General features: G+C 32.5%; 1 protein-coding gene across 3 annotated transcripts in view; it reads left to right on the top strand.

Annotated features, from left to right (window-relative positions):
* The window catches only part of LOC129234524 (polypeptide N-acetylgalactosaminyltransferase 5-like), an 82,131-nt gene that overhangs the window by 47,258 nt on the left and 10,205 nt on the right, over positions 1-24,668 (top strand). For all 3 annotated transcript variants that reach the window (XM_054868533.1, XM_054868532.1, XM_054868530.1), the window contains 4 exons: positions 1,141-1,258; positions 6,262-6,442; positions 7,048-7,187; positions 13,183-13,281. In XM_054868533.1, the coding sequence (XP_054724508.1) occupies positions 1,141-1,258; positions 6,262-6,442; positions 7,048-7,187; positions 13,183-13,281 (538 nt within the window). The remainder of the gene's footprint in view (positions 1-1,140; positions 1,259-6,261; positions 6,443-7,047; positions 7,188-13,182; positions 13,282-24,668) is intronic.

Genomic DNA, 24,668 nt, shown 5'->3' on the forward strand with positions numbered 1-24,668 from the left:
AAAGAAAAAGCTTTTAATCAAACAAATTAAAAGGAAACACTTTTACAAGTCAAGCGTACTTTCAAGTGCTCTGTAGTAGAGCAATCTGTACCTTTGGTAAATGAAAGTCATTGCTTTCTGAATATCTCAATCAAAGTAAACTGTTTGACTAGCTTCGGAGATGAAATAGCGCATTAACAAAACCATTATTTTGCAGATTGCAATAAGTTTCCTATTTAACTTTATTTCTGAAATTCTGAAAGCGATTTGCATAATTAATGACTTGGATAGTAGAAGTTTGGATAGTTGGACTTCTACTGTGCTCTCTTTTATCCAGAATTTTCTGTTTACTGAAGGAGGTCAGGTTCCAGTTAGTGAAGGATACAAGGAGAGGATCATTGGGTCATGACCCCCTCTTCCCATCTTTCCTAAACCGTCAACAACAGCATCCGTCCACATTGTGTTCAAATGCTTTATGCATAAAATATAAGCAATTAATCATTAATTATTTTTTGAAGTAAATATTCAAACTATTATGTTTCATTGCTTATAAAACTAATTTGCAATCTTTGTTCCCAACTAGGTGCCCTAAACCTGGCCGATTTGGGGCTTTTTATTGAACCCCAAGCAGTTTATAAATTTTTCGAACCCAAAGCCGTAGGTTCCTTCAGGAGAGGGGGTCCTTTTTTAGCATGACCCCCCCCCCCCTCGAATGGTTTTCTGTATCCGCCCCTGGTTCCAATAACACCGTGCTGAGAGATTAGAAAAGGAAACTGGTCTCATCAGCTGAAGTGCGGTTGTGAATTTTCAAATCCTGGAGTGGCAGTGAGAAATTAAAATGATCTTGGTTCCATCCAAAATATAACTAAAATTTTACTCCAAAAGTGCTACTGCCATGAGTCTATTTTTTTTTATGAAATACATATCTAGCCATGCCATCGTGCAGAAAATAATCAGAATTCAAATTAATTTCACTTAAAAACTAAGAAATTCTATATCTAACTTGAAAATATTTATCAAATTTATTTCTTCATGATTTTTTTTTTCTGAATATTTGTAATTTTATATTTTGCCGTTTTATAATCATACTTAAATTTGGATAATTTGAAAGCATTTAGAACAGATATCTTTTAAACTATTTGTATGAATTTTATATTTTAGAACTCCAACAATGGCTGGAGGATTATTTTCCATCGATAAAGGGTTCTTTGAAGAACTTGGTAAATACGATCAAGGAATGGACATTTGGGGAGGAGAAAATTTAGAGCTCTCATTTCGGGTTAGCTTTATTTGAACATTTTAATTGCTTTAAATACCTGACTACACTCATATATTTACACTTAGTTTGCAAATATGTTCTACCATGTATTTTTTTCCCATCTACGGGTTACTTCTAAAGTTTATTATCATGAAACTTTAAGACAAACCTTGAACAAGAATGTTGTAAATTTTATTAGAGTATTGTTTTATTTTTTTTTTTTCTATTTTTTTAAACACTTTTCAAATAATTCAACAATTTAATGCTGTTAATACATTAAAACGTAGTCAAGAATTGGAATTTGTATATTTTTTCTAAGCATTCATCCTTTCTGCAGTAAGTTTTCCCTTATTAATTTCATATTTCTCTATCCCTTTATTTGTTTCTTTTCAAAGTCGACTTTTGTTCTATGAAGGTGAAATTTTAACATTAAAAATTGGTGGTAGCTTGGGGACATCTCGTCAAATATTATATCCAAATAAAAGATGTTGAATCCAGTTGTATTCCGAACAACTAGCTATCATTCGATTCCGAATGGACTCAGCGAACGCTTCCACCGGCATTTAAAGTCTGCTTTAAAAGCTCATGAAAATACCGACAGATGGTCCGAACTAATACCCGTAATTCTTCTGGGTATCTGATCAGCCATCAAGGAAGATTTGTAATCTTCTTATGCAGAACTCGTTTATGGCACAACCTTTCATCTTCCTTGTGATCATTGATCCTACTGACACTCCTGCATGCGATTCGGATTTCGTAACTGCTCTTCGTGACAGAATGAGACAACTGAACCCTGTTGCAACATCTACTCATTGCACCGATCAGTATTACATCCATCCAATTACTAAAATCATCTTCACATATTTTTCTCAGAGTTGATCATGTGAAACCACCTTTACATCCAGTGCCGGATTTGGAAGTGTGGAGGCCCCGGGGCAACTAAGGAGTGGAAGCCTCTAATCAGGGTTCGAAAGGATCATATTTTCGAAAATATCCAATACTTTGATATATACCCGAATATTTTGATACATAAATATATATATCCGATATTTTCGATCGGCACTTTAATAGTAAATACATCCTGAGTTACTGCTATTTATTTTTTGTATTATTATTATTATTATTATTTATAGGGGAGAAAAAACGTAAAATTTGTTGACCAGTGAAAGTTAGGATATTTTGAAATTTTTTTTATTGTGGGGGCCCCTTTGTTGTGGAGGCCTCGAGGCAGTAGCCCCGCCTGCCCTCCCCTAAATCTGGCCCTGTTTATATCAACCATATATTGGTCCTCATACAGTGTTGAACAAAAAGGTCAAAACTATTACAATAGACATTAATGGTCGAAGCACAATAGTTCCTCTTGACCGCGTTAAACCGGCTCATATTATCCCAGAAATTCAATTCTCCACCAGTAACTGCAAAATTAAAATTTATCGATAAAACACCTGCAAACGAACCTGCAACATGTGTCACCAGATACGGAAGACGAGTAAATTTTTAAAAAAACTTAGCAACTTATATAACTTATATTTTCTTTTCATTGCAAAATATTAGTAAAAGATTTTTTGTATATATGAATCAATCTCAAATTTTTCAATTATTTTTGTATATATGTATATATTTTATGTTTATGTAAAATATCTTCCACAATGTTGATTCTCAAGGAAAAAAAAATCGTTCCTTTGGGTTAACAACCCTCAGGCACTGGGAAGATACTCTGTGAGAAACCCATAAATTCACCAGCAAAAGGAGAAATCCCAATTGCGCAATAATGGAAACCCCAATTGTGCAACCACTTGAACTCCCACAAGGCTAACTGAGAATCTGCTCTGACAGTCAGAGGAAAATCATCACTTGAAGAGTGAACAAGTAATTTCATGTATTAAACTGTGATTTACCAAAACCCAATTTATTCAATATCACTTTTCTGACACCACTACAAACCATTCAAATTAAAGTCAAATTGGAAAACAGATAATTTGTTTTTCCACTTTTGATTTTGGAAAAAATGAAGCATAAGAACAAATATTTCATCTCTTTTTTAAAAATGTAACAAAAGCATTTTAATATTCATTGTCATATACAGCTTGGATTGCAATCCAATACTCCATAGCCTCTTTTATTACCATTCTAATATAAATGTGCTAGTTACAAATTCAAAAGTTAAAATTATCTCGAAAACTGTAGCTAATTTCAATAAAATTTAGTTATGAATTATGGTTTTCCTTATGCATAAAGTGCTTTCAAATAGCATCCCATTTTCAAACTTTCATGACTTGCAATTATGTCACACCCCAGTAGCATTGATCCAATATATTGCCCTATGTTATAGTGCCTAGAAAGAGTAGTGTGCCGACCGGCGCTTTTTTCCCCACGATTCTTGAAGACAAATTGTATGAAAACCGCTAGATGGCAGTGCGGTCGAGGTGTACGTTCAATTTCGCGGCGTTTACATTAGTAGACGCGGGATTTTGTTACAATTTAGTTCCGCGTTTCTCTTTTTTACCTTTATTTCGTGAATATTTCATGAAACAGCGTTTAAGGCTTTTAATGGAGGCATCAAAGTTGAACATTGGAAGAAATAAAGCTTCATCTTGTTTCATACCAGGGTGCAAAAGTGGGTACAAAACATGCAAGGAAAAAGTTACGCTTTTTAAAGCTCCAGCAGATGAAGAAAAACTAAAGTGGAACTCGTTAATTCCTAGGTTAGATAAAGTTTTTGATAAATATTGCTCAATTTGTGCTCTGCATTTCGAAAAACATTTTATTGAAACGCATTTTAAGCATATTATAAACGGTGAGGAAGTTTTGATTCCTCGGGGAAAAACTTTTTTGAAAGATGAGGCAATTCCGACAATTTTCCCAAGTCTGCCAACATACTTTACTAAAATATTACCAAAGAAAAGGTTCATCAGGAATTATGTAGTTAAGAAAAATGTTCCCTGTTTGAATAAAATAAAACTTGATCTTTCCGCAGATGAAACTGAAATAACCACGTATAAATCTATTATAAATGAAATTGTTCATATTAATTTGCTAACGAATATTGGGTTTGTATGAAATTTAAAAAATCTCCAAATATTGTAGTTTTTGTATATAATGAAAATTATGTGGAAAATAATATTATCGATAAAAAGATCATTATTGAAGTAGACACAAAGACAAGGATGTTTTCTAAACAAAATTTTACACAACTGACTGAAAATTTGATATTTGTATTTTAAGGCAAATGTATTATCAATCGAGATGGCTTAGGGCGCAGTTTGTTGTTGTTTTTAATGCCACTTGGGAGACTCAAGCCCCATTCATGTAGCCAGCATGAGTTTAAAGCAGCCCCTAATGAGGCTCCTAAATGTGAAAGAGCCCGACTTGGGCTCGATATATGGTAGCACCACTTCTACAGTTTATAGGTCTGGAGAATAGGTTGGAAATCTCCAGCAACACTACGCCTGGTAACTGTTAGCGACCGACCATTCGACTTTCGGACAAACGGAATCAACGAGCACGTAAGTTATATTTAAAAAAAAAAAATGTTTTTTAAATTTCAGCTTTTTAAAATTGTGTACGAAATTGATAATTATTTTTGTTATCGTAACCCCGTTATCGAGAAAGAGGTATTTAAGTCTCCCGAAATTTTAAGAAAAGTGGCAAATTTAAACACTTGGCGAGGGATTGAAGGTACCAATTTCTCATAGACGATTTCCTCGTCTGCATGTGACAGGACATCCATATCTACAGAGCGTGAGAAAGATTTCTGTCCCCATCGAAACTCGATAAATTTGGAACAACGAGACTCGCTTTTCTTAAAATTCCCATAGGCTTTAAAATCTCATACATCGACAACGGGAAAATATTCTTTGCGTCCAAAAACATGTATCACAATGTTCTTTTGATCGCTACTTATTTAGGTTTTTTAATTGTAACACTGTCATGTTGTTTCCTGATTAAGGGTAGGGAGATTCAGAAGCTGCGCTTCCTTTTAAAAGAACATTTTAAAGCTATCATAAACAATGTTAGACAAAGGAGAGGGACGAGGAGGTTCCCCATTTGTTTACAGTTTTTAAGGATACATTTCTTTCGCTATTTTACATATGAGATAAAAGATAAAAATACATAAATACTTTTTTTTTTGACAATGATAACGTCAGATTCAAAAACACTTCTATTTTGATAATTATCGACAACAAAACCGTTTGCTGACAGGTTGTAAAGACAATTTTTTTTTTTTGATGTAATATTAATTAAAAATAAAACATGCCATACATAATGCGATTCCTTTATTATATTTTACACTATTCATTCTTTGTAAAACAAATAAAAAAATATCCTAACACGTTTCTTACCTTCCATACGCAAATGGAACATAATCTCTGCCAAATCACTTGTTGACTGCGCAATTTCTAATGTGAAATACCGACTTGGAAAATATTACATAAGAATGAGTTTGTCCCCCCCCCCCCCAAAGGTACGTAGAGGCTTTTCCAACCCCCCTCCCCCTCGGCACCCTTACGTATTTAATGAATTTTCCCTTATAGTCTATTATTTTCATTGAAGATAAATTAGCGTAAGGTAATTTTATGTTCTTCAAAAAATAAATGAACACCCATGTAACAAATAGCACTTATTACAGAATTTGTCTTTTGCGTAGAAATAAGTTCAATCCAAAAAACGGGGCTTTTAAACTGCGAAATGAGCATGCAACCGCTGATTTAAAACGAGTCTGATTGAGGAGCATAATTTACTCCTCGACCGCAGCGCCATCTGGGTTTTCCTCAGATCTGACCTCACTTTTTCCCCGCCGATCGGCACACTACTCTTTCTAGGCACTATACCTATGTTCTTTCAAATAGACATTGTTAAACTGATTTTGTTGAAAATTAAATTACAAAACCCGAGTTTTTTATCAACAACTTAAAAATATTTTTAGCATTTTTTATTTGGCATTTTATGAGACCATTCCATAAAAGATAAATGATATTAAAGATGCAATCAGCTAAATTTAGGGTCTTTCTTTTTTCTCTCAGATATGGATGTGTGGTGGCTCACTAGAAATTGTAACATGTTCCCACGTGGGACACGTGTTCCGAAAATCTACACCATATACATTTCCTGGAGGAACAAGTAAAATTGTTAATCACAACAATGCCCGACTTGCTGAGGTGTGGTTAGATGAATGGAAAGAATTTTACTATGCAATTAATCCAGGTAATTGATACATCAAAATGTCACTTTTAAACATCCTTTAATTATATAAATAAAAAAAATCATGATATTTTTATATTTCTTGAATAAAGTACAATTTACAGTTTTATATTTATCAGTTTTGTGCCTAATGTAGTAGCTGCAAATATATTTTTTCTATGTAACAGTTATAAAGTATTTCTTTTACAGTATATTAAATTTTAATATGAAAATGATGAGAAAACTGTGTAAACAAGTGTCTGTAGATAAGAATAATATTTGAATATGCTTTTAAAAATAGAGCCTACATAGCTGTAAGATTCAAGTTTTTAGTGCAATTTACAAATCTTCTTTTGATTAGTTTTTGAATCTTTGGTTATGCCTGTTCTTTCAAACAGAAGTTCTTCATCTGCCCTGAAATATCTCTGCATCCCCCCCCCCCATTCTTCTTTATTAAATCTGCAAGTTTTGGTTAGAGTACTTAGGCTGCAATAAAACTCTTATTTTCTACATTTTGAGTTTGTTTTACTATTTTTGTTATTTAGTGTATTTTAACTCCTTTGTTGATTTAGTCTTAGTTGTTGTCTATGAGTTTTTGTTTGTTCAAAAGGGCGATATGAATATTTTAGGTGCTAGGACAGCTGATATAGGTGATTTGACTGAAAGAAAGAAACTTCGAAAGGATTTGAAATGCAAGAGCTTCAGATGGTTTTTAGAAAATATTTATCCTGAATCTCAAATGCCATTGGATTACTACTATTTGGGAGAGGTATTTTTCTTTTATTTTGTATCAGTAATCCCTTTCCCCTTACCATCATATTAAAATATCAGAGCAAAGCATAACTTCATTGAAATATTTTGAAACTTCTAAAATTTTATGGTTTTGATATAAATGTGATCATATTTCATTCCAGAGAATAACCATTTTGTCCTTCATTTAATGACCATAAAGTCTCAAGTCATCTACAGGATAGATATTGACTTTTTATTTACTACATTCATTATGCATTTTTTTATTTAGTGCACTTGAATTGATTATTTCAGAAAGGGCATAAGTCCTATGGAGATCCATTTGACTTATGCCCTTTCTGAAAATTTGGTTCCTTTTTATCTTTATATATAGTTATTTTGGTAATTAAATGCTCTAAAACACTTTCTTTGTGCATGATGCAGTTGACATTAGGTAATGTTTTGACATTTTTGTGCACGTTTAACTCTAGAAAGACGGATAGGGCCTGGTTGGCCCCTCGCATAGTTTGCTTTTCAATAAATTGAAAACTATAAAGCTTTCTGATTTTTTCTAATATGACCCTATTTTAGGCTTATATAATCATGTATTTAGCCTCATAGAAGTGTTAATATTGAACCTTATGCCTAGAAAGACAATAGAAGCCATAGTGGCCCCACTGTGGTATTTTTCAGCAAACTTAGAAAAATTTTCCTTTATCCTACTCGCTGTAGCATGAAAAAGTGCTATTCACACTATTTTTCTCTTCGTGTTCATATTTTTGCGATCGGTTGGAATTTCAAATGCAATATACTGCTGACTGCTCACCAACCAGACTCTAGGAATTGCTCTTTGAAAGAGAAGCTAACACTTAATATCTTGGTGTGTAGAGACAACACCACAGAAATTATTATGGATTCAGTTCTTATTTAGTCATTAGAGGAGAGGCATGTAGCATGAGGACTCACCCAAGAACAAACTTTTTAAGAATTCACTCGAACATCAGGCAGGGGCCACACTGGCCCTTTCAGTAGTTCTGGATATACTGCAAACTTCAGTCGTTCTTGTGTTAAGTGGAATATTAATGTTTCCAATCATCTACTGGCAGAAATTTCTTTTCCTTTGCAAATGCAAACCAAGAGTACTTTGAAAATTAATTTTATGCAAAATATTCTAAATTTCAGTGAATCATTTACCATTGAGTCAGTTCATGTCAAGTGACCTAGTGGTCTCTGGCTGACCATCTCCGATTAGGAGGAAATTTTATGGTGTCGACATGTTTTTTAAACAAAGTAATGCAAATTTTCATTTTCTAAGATACAAATCTTAAGAATCTAGGATCCCTCAAATAAAGTGCTCCAGAATGGCTAAGCAACTTTGTGAAACAAATTGCGATTCTCAGGTTAAGCTTGCAGGAAATTTTATTACACTAGAGGCCTAAAATTTAATAGCATTCCGTACTTTTAATTGTTAATCCATTCTAGTATTTTTGTGATTTCAGGCTCATTAACTTTTGTGTAGCATGAATGTAAACTCAAATTCAAATACAAATGTGACGACCAGCAACAGGCTCTTGGCTTAGCTAGGCTGGTCCTAGTCAATTTATTAGTCCTCAATGAAGACCAATGGCCCTCTTAAAGCTATCCACCCCCTTGCTCATTACCACCTCTTTTCCGGTAAGCTGTTCCAAGTGCCCACAACCCTACTAAAGTAATAGTTTTTCTTTATTTCCAGGTTAGCCGGAGACTTGAATAGCTTAAAACAGTGACCCCTCGTCCTGCTTTTGGTGCAAAAATTTTATCCATTAACATCATTCATTTTGATAAATTTAAACAACTGAATCATGTCCCCTCTGATCTTCCTTTGCTCCAGGCTATACATATTAAGCCTATTAAGTCTGGTATCATAATCTAAATCTGAAAGTCCCCTTACTAGTCTAGTTATCCTTCTTTGAACCCTTTCCAATACACAAATATCTTTCCTCAGATAAGGCCACAAAATTGCACAGCATACTCCAAATGGAGTCTTACTAAACTCCTATATAAAGGCAGAAAAACCTTATTAAATTTGTTTGAAATAGATCTATTGATAAACCCAAGCATTCTGTTGGCTTTGTTACTTGCAATGCTGCACTGTTGACTAAACTTGAAGTCCTGATTTATTAAGATACCCAGATCAATAACATTTTCTGCCTGACTAATGATTGAACCCTGTAAACGATAACTTGTACGCTTATTTCTATGACCTAAGTGTAGCACTTGACATTTCCCTGCATTAACTGCCATACTCCACTTATCCGCCCACTTATAATTTAAATCCTCTTGAAGCTATTTTACCTTTAATTAATTTTCTACAATCCTCAAAACAATTCATGCTTCCAGAAATATTCTCATTGATGTCATTCATAAATAATAAACAAGAGAAGCCCTAAAACTGAACCCTGAGGAACCCTGCTTAAAACATCACTCCATTTAGAATGATTTCCCCTCACAACTACTCTTTGTTTCCTTCCAGTCAGCCAATTTCTAACCCAAAGTAAAAATTTCCTCCTATTCCTATATCAGCTAATTTGCTAAGAGCAACATGCGGTACCTTATCGAAAGCTTTTGAAAATCAATATAAACAACCTTCACACACTTTTTGTTATATTAAGCCAACGTAAAAAAAAAGTAGAAATGCAATAAATTAGTAGCACACGATTTACCTTTCCTGAACCCATACTGCAAACTAGTCAACAGACTATTAGCCTCTAAGAAATTCATAATATTAATTTTGATCAAAGTTTCGAAAATCTTACAAACCACTGAAGTCAGACTTATAGGTCTATAATTCCCAGCATTACCTTTAGACCCTTTCTTGAAGAGCAGCATTATATTAGCCAGTTTCCAGTCATCTCGCACTGTCTCTGAGTTATAAGAAGCATTGAAAATATTTAAAATAACATCCACTCATTCCTCTCCACATTCAACTAAAACTTTTGGATAAATATTATCTGGTCTCGTAGCTTTAGTTGCTTTAATTTTTCTCAATTGAAATAGAACCTCCTCACTGGAAAACACAAAATCCTCAAGCTGCATAATAGCTTGTGTTTTACTAGTGTCAACTGTTGAGATACAGTTATGGTTAAACACACTGGAAAAAAAGTTATTTAGAACATTTGCAATATCCCTATCGTTTTGGATTAAATTTCCATGCTCATCAACAAATGGTCAAATTTGACTATTTTGAGCTTTCTCAGAATTAGCGTAAGCAAAAAATCTTTTAGGATTCCCATCAATGTTATCTGCTAGCCTTTGCTCCATTTCCCTTTTCCAAATCCATAACAAATACTTAAAATTTCGTATTGCCTTACAATGCTGAAGTCTATCTGCACTCTGACCAGTTCCTTAAACTGACGAAAAGCCGCTTGCTTATAATTTAGAGCTTCTTTAATCTCCCTGGAGAAACACATGGATCGAGACAAAATGTGGTGAGGAAATTTATTCCTCGATTTTAAGTTGTCATTTGCAAAGCATAAGTAGTAGTTTTGTGAAACTCATTGCCATTCAATTCGGTTATCAAAATTCTTCACATTAAGGATTCCCCTTTTTCAATGCACTGTAACTCAAATTTGCCACTTTCAGTTTTTGCTACGTTTGCAAACCGGCAGCAAAATTTCTTTCAGCAATCTGCAAGGCAAATCGCAAATCTCAAAAATACTCGAAAATAAACCAACGCTAGATTAATTGTAGAGTATAAATGTGTCCCGTAAAATCCTTAAAAAATAAAATGCTATGCTAAACTTAAATAGTTAATGAATTTAGAAAAAATTTAAGATCCCATGCTTTTAAAATGAGCTAAAAAGTATAAAATAATTTTTCTATTCTTCATGTAGATTTAAAGCCCCATATAAATTCGGAATTTGTGCAACGAATTGTCTGGAAAATTTGTAATTGTGAGTTTTTAATACCTAACAAAATACTTGTAAGCTTTGAAGGGAATAATGAGCTGCACACAACAGACAATAGTTGCATTTGTAATTTAACTAGCAATTTTAATCACTCTGCAAATAGTATAAACTGATGTGTAAGTTTTCTCATTGAGAGCTATCCTTTACACTTATAATTTTGTAGCACATGCGCCCCATGTTTTGCCTTGCTTACAAGTATTTTGACAACTATTAAAAACTCACAACCATAAATTTTCCAGACTGTCTAAAAAATTCTGAATCTGTAGGACTTTAAATCTACATGAAGCTGATAAAAAAAAATATTTTATACTTTTTAATTCACTTTTAAAAACTTTATTTCATTAATTATTTTTGCTTTTTAGTAGTGTGTTTGAATTGTTCTAGTCAATATTAAATACTTGGATCAGCTAAAAAGTCGCAACTCAACCTAACATTTTATTTACATTTTGTCATGTGTCCAGCATTTACGTTGAAAGTTTGCAAATCTATAATGTGCCTCGTATATACTAATTTGCCATTGTTTCAAATTGTCTTTCCCCATTTATCTCCTTGGGCTGTCAAGCTCATGTATTGGTGCCAAGCTGCTCAAGACAGATTTAGATCACAAAATAAAATTGACGTTTATTTTGCTATATTAAAAACTCATTATTGGTGACAATTATTCAGTACAATATATTGTATTGAATGAAGTATAGACTTCAAATAATTTTGCTTACAATCATTTTAAAATAGTTATTTCACGTTTTTTAATTGTCATCCAAAACTTGATTATTCTCTGGAGTAGTTTTTTTATGGGCTTTCCTATGATAACAAATTTAAAATGATAGTGTATTCATTTTGTATAGATAAGAGCTTTTTTCTGAGGTTTGATAATCTTCAAATTAGACTTTAAACACTTTGAGCCTTTCACGCTTATTCTTTTACATTGTCATCCAACAAATTTAAAATGATAGTGTATTCATTTTGTATAGATAAGAGCTTTTTTCTGAGGTTTGATAATCTTCAAATTAGACTTTAAACACTTTGAGCCTTTCACGCTTATTCTTTTACATTGTCATCCGATTCTGAACTATGTTCAAATTTTCAAGTGTAGCTTATAGGGAAGTTGGTTAATAATCAATCACAAAATTTAACCTGAACAGACACACCAAACCGAGTTGATAAAAACATGGTAAAAATGCAAGTACATGCTACCTGTGGATTAAAATATCCCAGAAATACTATACAAATCTTTGCTCAATGGAAAGTTCAGATTATATTTTCTTTATTTTATTTATTTATTTTTATTTTTATTTTTTTTGTGCCAGCAACTAAGAAATAGTCTGCAGACTTTCTCAAGAATTTGTAACATATATCGCAGTGTCACAATATTTCTGCTACTGAGGTTAGCACCATAAGAAAGAGCAGATTTTTTCTTACCAGAAAATGTTTTGTTTTCAATGTTGTTCCTCAGTTAAAATTGAAAAATTACATTCTATCCCCCCCCCCCCCGTCAGAGAGAACACGACAATTAAAAAAGCATAGCATGAGGGAGGGGGGTTTATGTACTTGCTAATGGTTCTTTTGATTTTTTTTGTTCAAAATTTGTGGCAACTTAAAATTCAGGGGAAAATTTCCTCACCACATTTTGTAATGAGTTTACATGCGTGCTACCCAAAAGCTAATGAGCTTAAGTTCCTAAAATACTGAACCTATCAACAACCAAAAGTACTTTAAGCTCTCAGAATTTCAGGCCTTCAGTGTAATAAATTTTTCTGCCAGCTTAGCCTAAACATGGCAATTTGATTAGCAAATCTGCTCTGTGATTTTGGAGTGCCTTTTTTTTTTGAGAGAGAGAGAGAGATCCTAAATCATCATGATTAGGATTGTTGAAGATGAAAATAAGCATGTGTTAGTTTCAAAGGGCATGTCGACATCTCTATGAAATTTCCGCCGAATTAGGGATGGACGGGTGGGGACGATGTGATATATCAAGTCAGACTGTAATCATGTGAATGGCTTTTAATTCTTACGATTAACAGATATGTTAACATAAAATTTCTAACAGTAATTTAAAGCTAATTCTGTAACTCTGTTTTGGTGTTTTAGGTCAAAAATGCTGAGACTGCTAACTGTTTAGATACTTTTGGTAGAAAAAGTGGTGAAAATGTAGCAATGGGAACATGTCATGGATTAGGTGGAAATCAAGTGAGTTTTGTCCTTTAAAAGCAAGTGGTTGCAAAAAATATTAATTTTTTTATTAATGCTTTTTGTATTGCATATCTTTGAATGTGTAAAAATGTTATGTATTTTAGTTGTACTTGTTGGAGTAACAAGTTCAAGCTGAAAATCATTGGTTTTGGATTTATAAGGCAATTTTTTGAACACTATCAGTACTAAGGGAGAGGGAAAACATATCTACTCATTTTCAGTTGCAATACTCTGTGTGATGTACATGTGATAGAAGTCATTCAAAAGTCCATGCGGTTAGTTCCATTCTTGAAAGTTTCTGATTTTTGTAAATTTTAATGAGATAAGTATTTTTTTTTTTTTTTTTTTTTTTTTGAGTTCAGGAGTTAAAATTCAAATTTTTTAAGAGAGGAAGATTTTAAAGTTTTATTTTGCCAAGGTATTTTTGCCGGGAGACAATGGAAAAAACTATAGCAGAAACTGAAAAAAGGGCAAGAACCCAATTACAAATAAGGTCTTTGCTTTAAATTCTGTTAATTAGGAAATAGTAATGATAAAAATAATACACTGTAAGTAAATACTTCAAGTATAAATTTAATTATTAATTATATTGATAAATACAAATGTTTTAATATCTAAACAAATTTTATCTTTGTGATTAGTAAATTTGTTAAAAATTGTGAGTTTAAGTTTTTTTTTTTCCTGCTTTTATTAAGATTTTTAACCTACTTAACCTCCTAGGTGGCCACCATGTTTATCTAGAAATTCTGATAGGTGTCATCACTGAAATACCACGTGGACCCATAAAGCATCCAGGAGCGTAGCTAGGGGGGTTGGGGACAACCCCCCCCCCCCCCGAAACGTTTGTCTCTTAAAAAAAAGAGAAAACGAAAAGAGAAGAGAAAGAAAAAAAAGAAGAAAAAGAAAAAAAAATCAAAATGACTTTTTTCTGAGTAACAAAGGTCAAAAATTCACTTCGCTCCCCCCCCCCCCCAAAGCCATTGAAAACCTGCTCCTCAAGCATATAGACACCTCCCTCTGCTGCGACAATTTTTTGATAATTGACTAAAATTTGACACTTTGCTTTAGAAATGAGATTGATTTGTTAAATCCACGTATATGTCTGTAAATTGCTAAATATGTTTAATTTTATGAGTGGCGCAGTGGGAATATTGCATACAGTCGAATCTGTATGTTTCGAATTTTACAGGAAAGAAAAAAATCGAGATAAAGAGGTTTTGAGATAGAGGGGCTTTAAGAAATTTTATAGAAATTTGGAATAGGATGGTGAAAGTTTGAAATCAATACTAAAGACAATGTGGACTCTTGATTAAAATTCCTCTGTATTAGTTTTGTTAGGTATTTATTCTATTATTACATTATTAAATGCTTTATTGCAAGTTTAAGGAATCATTTTGACAGTATAAGAAACTAAGCATATCTTTTTCAAGAAAAAGTCTTATTGCTTTTTGGTTCCTGATTTTTTTTTCTTTTTAAATTCATTATTTATCCTCTTAAGGTTAGCAATTGCTGCAAATCTAACTTGGCCAATATTCTACGATTTTCCTTTTTTCATCACTTGAAAAAATCTTATACTTTCTTTTTACTCCTATCATTTCGGTTTTCTAAGGAATCAGAATTTTAAGAAAGAGAGCAACCAAAGAACAGTACTAATCCAGCGAAATGGCTTTTAACCTGAATGATCTTTAACCATGGACTTGAAATGTTCATCTTAAATGTCAGACCTGTGAATTTCACCCATTTATTCTTCTTCCAAAAAGTGCGCGAAACGACTGTCCTTTTGTTAATCTTCCTAGAAAGCCTATTCGTGGAACGCATTTCCACTGCCCCCTTTTTTCCACTGCCCCCTCAGCTCTTGAAGACAATTCCTCTGTTTCTGAGTTGAAGAAAATGTTTTTGGTTGCTGCTTTTTAAAGATCATTGGGCTTCGAGTCCAAAAATGATGCAGAAACTGGAATTCGAGCCGATCGAGGTTTTTGTTGATCTGGTCTCGTGTGTGTCATAGGTCATAGTCAAAACGACCTTTGCTAACCAGAGTATCCGTTGCAATCACATTGATTTTTCATCCAGTATTCTTTTAGAAACGTACAGTCTGTTTAAAATATTACATTCTAAGTGAAAGTTGATGCATAATGAAGCGAGCAAAACAGACAACAAGCTTTTTTAAACCCAAAGAAAAAAAATGAAAATGAAGAAAAGGATTGCTCTAAAAAGAGAAAGTTAACGTCATCTGAAGAAAACGAAGTACAGTCTGCAAAGCAGCCCTAGTCCCATCGAACCCTTCTGAAGATAATTTTATTTTAATTCAAAAGAAAAACTGCATAGCATAATAAAATGCCAAAAAACGAAATGAATCTAGACTATTTCTGTTAGCTGGGTTCGCATTAAAAAATAGAAAATAAAAAGACTTCTGTTTATAACACTCGAAAATTGCTGTTGCTCTCTCAAATAGATATTTATGTAAATTCTAAAGCAGCTAATAAAATTAAAAATAGAAACTTGAGAGAAGAACAGATGGTATGCAGCTTTATGCTAATAACTTTCTACCGCCTATATTTCTTCCCTAATTTTTTTATTCAGATTTTATTAACCGCTTTAAAATTAGCATAAATGTAAATACATAAAAAGCAACACATAAATATAACGATATGAAAAGCAATTTCATTTTTTTCAGGTATAATTCAAGAAGTATTTTTTTATTTTTTTCATACTTTTAGTGCAAATCAAGTTAGTAAAAATAGTCTTTATAGTCTGACCACCGATGAGATTGAAAGTCAAACATCCAGTTTACAGGCGGAAATGGAAGCATCTATTAGCTTTCAGGGATGCCAGCTTTTGTAGATGTGTGTTAGCCTCTAAATTAAGCACTCACTTTGAAATGAACGGAACACGCTCATTGGTTTGGATTGACTGATTTTGACAAGATCGTTGCTAGAAAATTTCACCTTAAATTAAAAGGAGGGAAAAGAAAAAAAAGTTAAATTTTCCATAACATTAGAAAAATATAAAAAAATTTCTTTGCTTTTGTTTTGTTTGACACAAGTATCGGACTTGGGGCATTCCATTCCAAAGTATGTAAGTTTCACCTCCCTCTTATTTTTTTAATACTAAAAAAAGTTTACACATGCACACACACATACATATATATATATATAAGAAATAAAAGTAGTAACCCCCCCCCCCCGAAAGTCGGGTCTAGCTAGGCCTCTGAAAGCATCAGTCTTTTCTCAAAGGGATATTACCCCCCTCCCCCCCTGCTAATACGCAGAGAGTGTGGAGTCTCTTCTGCTTCATTAGTGACTCGTGACATTGAACGACAGTGCACCTTTGCTTCAACGCTAGTACAAAAGAATATCTTTAAAATGCAGTTTCCAGCCTAGTTGCAACTTACCACATGCTATTTCAACTAGTTTTCAAAAAAGGGGAAATACTAAGCCTATTTGAAAGCATAAGGGCATTTTGGTTTTCTTATAAATTAGAATGTGCATTTCCTAAATAATAAGACAAGGGAACAAATATTTTGGTGCAATATTTTAATGATCTTATTATCTGTATACTTATGTTTTGAGAACAAATATTACTTTAATTTTGTCTATTAGGTCTTGTTTTTACGATATAACTGTGCATTTTTTCTTTAATATGTTTAATTAGACTTAAAGTATCGCTCAAATCAATTTAAAAAAATTTTCTTTCTATAAACACTAGCAATCTCCGCACGGTGATGTCCGTGCTAAGAATTCAAAAGAAGTTCGTTAAATCAAAAAAAAAAAAAAACACGCCCCCCCCCCCACGTGAAATGATAATTTTTATTTAACTAAAATGCGTACACACCTTTTCAAAAAAACCTATCAAATTTTCTTTGGAATAAAAAACTACCTGCCAACACATTAAATTAGATTTACTGTTGCTTTAAAACTTAAAATAATCCTCCAACTGTATAGTTCATCGCTTAACGCGCCAAGCAACCACGCTACCGTAACCCTGCCCTTTAGCGAGTAAAGCTGTTTTCTTCTGCAATTTAGAATGTTTCACCAAATAAAGAAAAAAAACATCAAATAGCATCTTACAAATGTAAAATAATTCCGCAACTCTATTGTTTATCGTGTCAAGCGACCACGCCACCGTAACCCAGCTGTTAGTGAGCAAAGCGAAATCCGACTAATTAGCTATCCCATCTGTCTAACTAAAAAATTAAAAAATCCCAGTGGGGGACATTCAAAGATCGTTGTCAGAAAAAAAAAGAAAAGTAGTATATTTCATTCGGTTAAAAACAATTCAAAAGTTTCTTTGGATTTCAAAGCAATTTTCCAAATCATTAAATCATACATACAGTTGCTTTAAAACTTAAAATAATCTTCCCACTACTATTATCCCCTAACTCACCAAACGACCATGCTACTGGAACTCAACCCTTTTGTGAGTGAAGGTTTTTTTTTTTGCAATTAAAAATGTTTTACCAAATAAACAAAAAATGCCATCATTATATTAATGGCAGCTTTCAAAAGTAAATATAGTTCCACAAATCTATTGTGTATCGCCAAACTCGCCATGTGACACAGCTACCGTAATCCGGCCGATTAGAAAGTGATACAAACTACGATTGATTAGCGATCCGATCAAAGAAAAAGAAACTCCTTGATTAAAAGGACCCCCCCCCCCCTCCCTTCTCTGACATAAAATAATAATCATTTTCTTTTTCTAAAATGCGTAAACACCCTTTAAAATCCAAAAAAAAATTTACTTGCAATTTCAATATTTTCCCAAATAGACAAAAAAGACATTAAATTACATTAACAGTTTTTAAATTGTAAAAAAATCCCGCAACTCTACTGTTTATCGCCAAACTTGTCAAGTGACCGCACTACAGTAACCCACCCAATTAGTGAACGAAGCGTTTCCGGCCGATTAGCGATTTAATCTTTCTAACAAAAACATTTAAACAAAACTTCCCTTGCAGAAAAAAAAAGTAATTAAAAAACACGGTACATCTAGGACAAAAAGGAAATCCCGTACCCTATAAAATGTTAGACATGTAAGAATTTTTTTAAAATATGCTTACATTGTCGTGATGTTTGCTCCGTCTTTTCTAATTTCTATTTTAATGGAACATTCGCATTTATTTATGACTCAATTTATTCATTTAGCAAATAATTTTATACTTTAAAGGATCATTTAAAGTCTGTTTGGCAAATAACTTTAATTGGGTTTTTCAGTTGGCGGACTTTTTTACTTTAAATAGCTTGGTTTAATTATTTGGAAAATTACTTGTTTCAAGTTTTATTTCTTGTTCAAAGAAAAAAAAAGTACAGTAACAAAATAATGCATGATTTTTCCAAATAAGTAGTTTCTACGTAGGTTTAATCGTTCATGCTAACAATCAGGTAAACAAAAACAATTGTCAAGATTAATAATGTGCCGTAACGTACCTATTACGGAAAAAAACAGGTCTCCGATATAATAAAGGTGAATTCAGCAAAAAGTGATTAGAAATTTCTCATACTTAAATTCTGATGCAATTTCCTCCCTCCCCTCCTTGTATGTTAAAATACTAACTTTGATAATGCAAGTTGGTGTATGATAATATAATTTGCATACAGATCAATTAATACTTTTTGCAAAAAAAATTAAACCAATATCCTTAGTGAAGAATTTATTTTCCTTTTTCATAAAACAAACAAACAAGAATAGCTTTAATCACAGAACTATGTTTCTGCTGACTGTGCGAACCTAATGTGCAGGGTGCGTGCAGCAAAAAAGCCGGGGCAAGCAATTTTCCATGTAACTTTATTAAAAATAAATTAACAAAAGACACAAAATAGTAATATGAGAAGACCTTTAGCAATCAATAAATTGGTTTAAAACTGGACACCTTTTGGAGTGATACAGAGGTGCAACTGCTCATTGAAATTTTCATTCAATGGCTGCAAGTCCTTCACTCAATCCTATTCCCTATAAAGCAATTGGTTTAGAGACTCCAAGCTTATGTGTAGTTTATGGTAGACCTTTGACTCTAAAGCAAGCCATACAATGTAATAAATGAGATCAGGGCCGTAACCAGAAAATAATTTCGGGGAGGGTTTAAAATTTTCATTCGAAGCTTTGCGCTATTTGTGCTAATGTTCAAGTCGTTAGGTTAACTATTATGAAAGCGCTTTGTGTGAGTAATACAGTAGAAGACCGTTATAACGCACACCTTGGGACCACAGCTTATGAATTATACAGGTTTTTGCGTTATATAGATCATTTCACAAATTTTGAAACTAATATTCAGAATATCTCTATGTATTAACACTTCAGAATGAGTTTTTATCTGCAATGAGTAATAAAGCACCAATATTACAATTAGTTATTCACAAATAAATGTTTCACAATCAAAAGAAAGTGAATTATCCTGCATTTCTGCTAGCTTCATGGTTTGCATAACAGCTGCATTTTCAAGAGCCATCTGGTGTTTTCTGTTTACTGTGAACACTAATTTTCACTTTAAAACTTTGAATTAAGATGGAAAAATGAAAAACTGTTTCAAAATTTAATTTGCCTAACAATTTTTATGTTTGCAAGATAAAACAGAAGAAGTTTTTAAACATTAAAATCTGTTGTTTACTTCTGAAAAGTTGTGTGGTTTATAGAGAATTGCGTTATATAGGTCGGTGTTATAACGGTCTTCTACTGTATACATATAAAAGACATTTGAGTTTTGGAACAATATTTTTTGGAAATTTTCCTCTTCCACAAAAAAAAAAAAGATTTTTTTTGTCCCTTGTGCTGATTTCCACAAAGCCTGACTTTGAATTTTGGCGATGTTTAACATTTTCTAAGGTACTTGGAATGTCTATAGACCAAATCCTGTTGTTCTGGGGGTTATGAGCTGGTTCAACGGTAAATCAGTGAAAGGTATCTCTTTGAACGTGGACTTGCGGCCCCTCTCAAACATTTCTGGCATCTTTGGAGTCATTCGAATGCCTGAACTTTTTGGAACTTGTAAAACTACTGTTTGAGCTGTTTTTGCCCTTAGTCGCACTTATCTGTCACCAATTCCCATTCTCTAATGGAAACCAAAGGATTTCATTGAACTCACTTTTGGATGACCTAATGATTTACTGAAATGTTCATTGTTCATTTTTGTACGCTTTTCGGACATCGACTACCATTTCCACGCCACTTGAAGCTGCATACGGCATCAAATACACTTAGCCGAGGCACAAAACAAGCAAACAAAATGTAGTTCTACTTGGTTAAAAAAATTTTAAAATAGGTCTTTTGCTTAAAATTGTAAAAAATCTAAAAACAACGCATAAACTAGGAGATGTATTGCAAATTATTTTCTAATAAAGTGGGAGACAAAAATAAACAAGACACTCATTAAATGAAATTACTTTACTTCATTCGATAATGCAATCTTTATATGAGGGTTTTTTTTTTTTTTTTTTTGCCTCATACTGCTGTGCTAAGCACAAAAATGGAATCTGCAGCTGAGCTCAAGCTGAGATATTGTGTTATAAAGTTTGGCTCGTCCATATATTAGATTCAGAGGCCTTTTTTTTCTTCAGAATTAAAAAAAAAAGTTCCTGATCAAATGACCCTAAAACATTTTATTAATTATAAACTGAAACTCCAGCTTAAGTTTGATTCAGCTTTAGAAACCATTATGCAGTTTTGGTTTAGGGTTTCTGTTAGAAATAAAAATAAAACCAAACGATTTTTTTAATTTGGAAAAATCAAAACTCAATTGCTTTCGTTTTCAGTAACGTTACATTGAGAGTAAAGTTACATTGTAAGGAAGGGAAATCACACTTATTTTTCTTCCAAGCAATATCAATAATGCTTGAAAGTCAAAAATTACAATTATTATTTCAAGTTTCAAAGGCAATCTAAAATAAAATAATTTTTATGATTAGATACACCTTACCCAATATGACTTGACTTATTTCTGGTGTTTAACCAAGAAAGCTCTCAGTATAAAACAAAAAGTTTTTTTTTTCTAATTAAACTTACCTTTATGTGTACTTCTGTCAAGCAGAAAAAGAAGATGTGTAGATTGCATATATTTTTTAATGCTTTTAACCCTTTATATGGTCCAAGAAACAGAGCTATTAAGAAATCCTTTTTTTATTCATAAAAACATCAATTTTTTCCAATTTTTCCCGAGAAAACCGTTTTTTTTTTCCACCACTTCAAAATTTCCGGAAATTTTACATCTCTAGGCTGGGATGTTCGTGACCCTTGTAAAATTTTGAATTTTTTAATGCCTGGTTCGACCTTGAAATCATTTCTTAGCATGTGCTTACGTTGTAAAATAAACCTATGTTCCAAATTTCAGTTTTCTAGCCTCAGTAGTTTTGGCTGTGCGTTGATTGTCAGTCAGGACAAGCTATTTTATATGTACAGATCATACTTGTCATGATATCAGTTCTCTTATAACTTTATTCCTTATACTTACTCCCTCGCTAGTATCTGCAAAATGATTAAAAAAAACTGTCTAAATCGTTGTGTGAGTAACCATTCACATTATATGTAAAGCGTCTACAATTTTCAAGAATGCTTTGATGCGCATTTTAGTTTCCAGGCATTCAAAACCCTATTAATGCCATACCTTTTTTAACTTTGTTTTTTTAAATTATATAGTTACTAAAATGTGAGGAAACTGAACTTACATGGAAATATAATATTACTATTAATCAATACTCTGCCAATATAATAATTACACCAATAAATTCAATTTTGGCCCCAAAATAACACTAGAAAAATATTTTTTAAAATATAATAAAAAGAAAAAGGTGAAAATTCACATTTTTTGGTAATTAAATATGAACATATTAACTTTATGGAAAATATTAACTTTAGCTTTTACTCCTAATGAAACTGAATAAAGAAAAACAAAAATCATCGAATTATAAATAAAATGCTTACACTTGTGCGATAAGTGGGAAACACAATAACAATATTAAAAATGCAAAAATAGAAATAGGAGTTGCAGGCACATGTTTCTGCATTTTAAGGAGCCTTTTTTTTAAATTAAGCAAACTTAAAAACTAAATTATGGTTAAAAAGACAACTGTCATGTGTCACAATGGTGATAAAACTAAAATATTGTATATGTAATAAAGTAGGAGAATAACAGAGTGAAATATGATGTAATGTCATTCATATTTCATCAGATTTAATGACGTAATATAATTTCCCCCACATGTTGGGAATTCTTGCTATTTGTATCATGTTGTTTTCTTCTAACGCATTTTCTGCTGAATTATTTGAGTGGTTATTTACAGTTAATTAAGTTGAAATGAAAAGTTAATTAGATTTTGGAGAAACAATGTTCTGAAACGAAAGCAGTACTCACATACTGTTCTATCAAACGAGTATTAGCCAGCAGTGAACTTAAAAGTTATTAAATATATTTGCCAAGAATGGAAAGTCATTATTTTTATTCGAATGGAATGTAGCATTTCTTAGCCATTAACATTTTTCTGAGGAACTAGAGAGGTAAAAAATAGTGATGTTCCCGGATATCCGAGGGAAAATAAAGATCCGTGTATCCGTTACTTTTTTGATGGATCTTAAATGGATCATTTCTATTCAAAAATTTTTTAAATATTTAAATAAAAGACTCTTAAATTCCGTTTAAATTAGGTTTTATTCCCTATTTAAATTATAAAGTATCATATCAGAAGCCAATTTGTATACCCCTCCCCCCCCCACCCTGTTGTAAAAAGGAAGGGGAAATAAGTTTTAAAAGTGTGTGTCTATTTGTGGCATCGAGCTCCTAAATAAATGAACCGATTTTAATAGTTCTTTTTTCTTTCAAAAGTTGACCTGATTGAAAGTGTTCTTAGCTTGGCTTCGTTTTTGTTGAGCTTTAATTACCGGGGATATTAATTAAAAACCGACATAACGTTTTTCACAATTATGGTAGTAAAAATTTACCCGTACGTTAAAAATGTTGGCCCTAATTGAAAGAACGAAGTTTTCTGCGTTTGATATTTACTTAAAACTTCCAACGTATATACAGTAGGAGCTATAATCTTGTTAAGTAAATTTTAAATGCAATTCTAAGCCTTTATATGCGTGATTGGTAGCGATTTCATGGTCAGAAGATAAGGAGAAAAAGCTCAATGATTTAAAATTTTTACTGCTATCAGTTCATATTTGTTAACAAATGTGTAATCTGACCTGCAAAATTCATCTTTTTATGAGGTTGGTTCTCTGGGACACGTTTTGTTTTTTTTAATTTTTAATTTAATATTAGTTTTTGTTATTGATTTGGGGTTTCTGTTATTCTTCATTTTTGTTTTTCTCCGCATCCTTCAAAAAAAGTGAGACTAAATTCTCTATTTACAATTTGTAAAGGTATTCCCGACTCTGTATTTGGTCGGTCAGAGTAAGTTCGGTGGAATGGGTCAGCGTTGCATTTATGCTGAAATAAAATGCAAAAAATTATTTCTAGCCTGTTCTGCAGCAGCTTTACACTCTTGCTCCTGTATCCTACATCTAGACGAGTAAGCTAGAAATAATTTTTCACATTCCATCTAAGCATTAATGCAGCGCTGGCTCATTCCTTCCAACTCTCCCTCAATTTTAACGGAGATTTCTTTAAAAGAGTAAATCATAGTCTTGATTATATTTTTGGTGCAGTTGAACTTTTTTGAAGAAACTGCCATTATTTTGATGGCAATACCTTCCGTATCAAATTTTACACTTAGATAGTTGAATTGGGTTTAAAAAAAAAAGAGATCCGTATCCGTGGATCTTGATACTAATGATCCAGATCCGTATCTGCGGATCTACTTTTTTAACGATCCGGCACATCACTAGTAAATAGTTAAAAGACATGAACATCTGTAGCAATTAGGGAGACTTATAGGGGTATTGCTCCCTAAAATATTAAAACAATCATCAAAAAGGGGGCTCACCAAAGTCTCTTCTTCTACTGCCAATGATATTAAATTGAACTCCTTTAGTTACTTTATTTTTTTAAACTTTTGTTTCATCTTTTTAAAAATAGTTTGGTTTTTTTTTCCTTTTAAGTTACAATTTTTTATACAGTAAACCTCGATCTTTTGTCTCCGGAGCCTACGTTCCCCCCCCCCCATTTCAGGGGGTTTTTATTCATATTTTCTGTATTTTAATAGCGTTAATTTAACCAGGAAAGAAAGTTTTTTTTATTCATGAATTTCCTGCATTTTACGAGTTCTATGGGAGGAGATAAAAAAAAAGCTCTAAAATAAGCAAAATGTTTCCTTTTCTGCTTTTTTAATCCAGTCCCTTGAGAAACGTAAAATCAGGATTTCCCGGTACCATTTTTATCTATAATTAAATTTGTGCATTCCTTACTGCATAAATAATTTCTTGATACTAATTTCGCGTATTATGGTATAATTTTTTAC

This window comes from Uloborus diversus, chromosome 1 (genome assembly GCF_026930045.1).
Source record: "Uloborus diversus isolate 005 chromosome 1, Udiv.v.3.1, whole genome shotgun sequence".
Lineage (NCBI taxonomy): Eukaryota > Metazoa > Arthropoda > Arachnida > Araneae > Uloboridae > Uloborus > Uloborus diversus.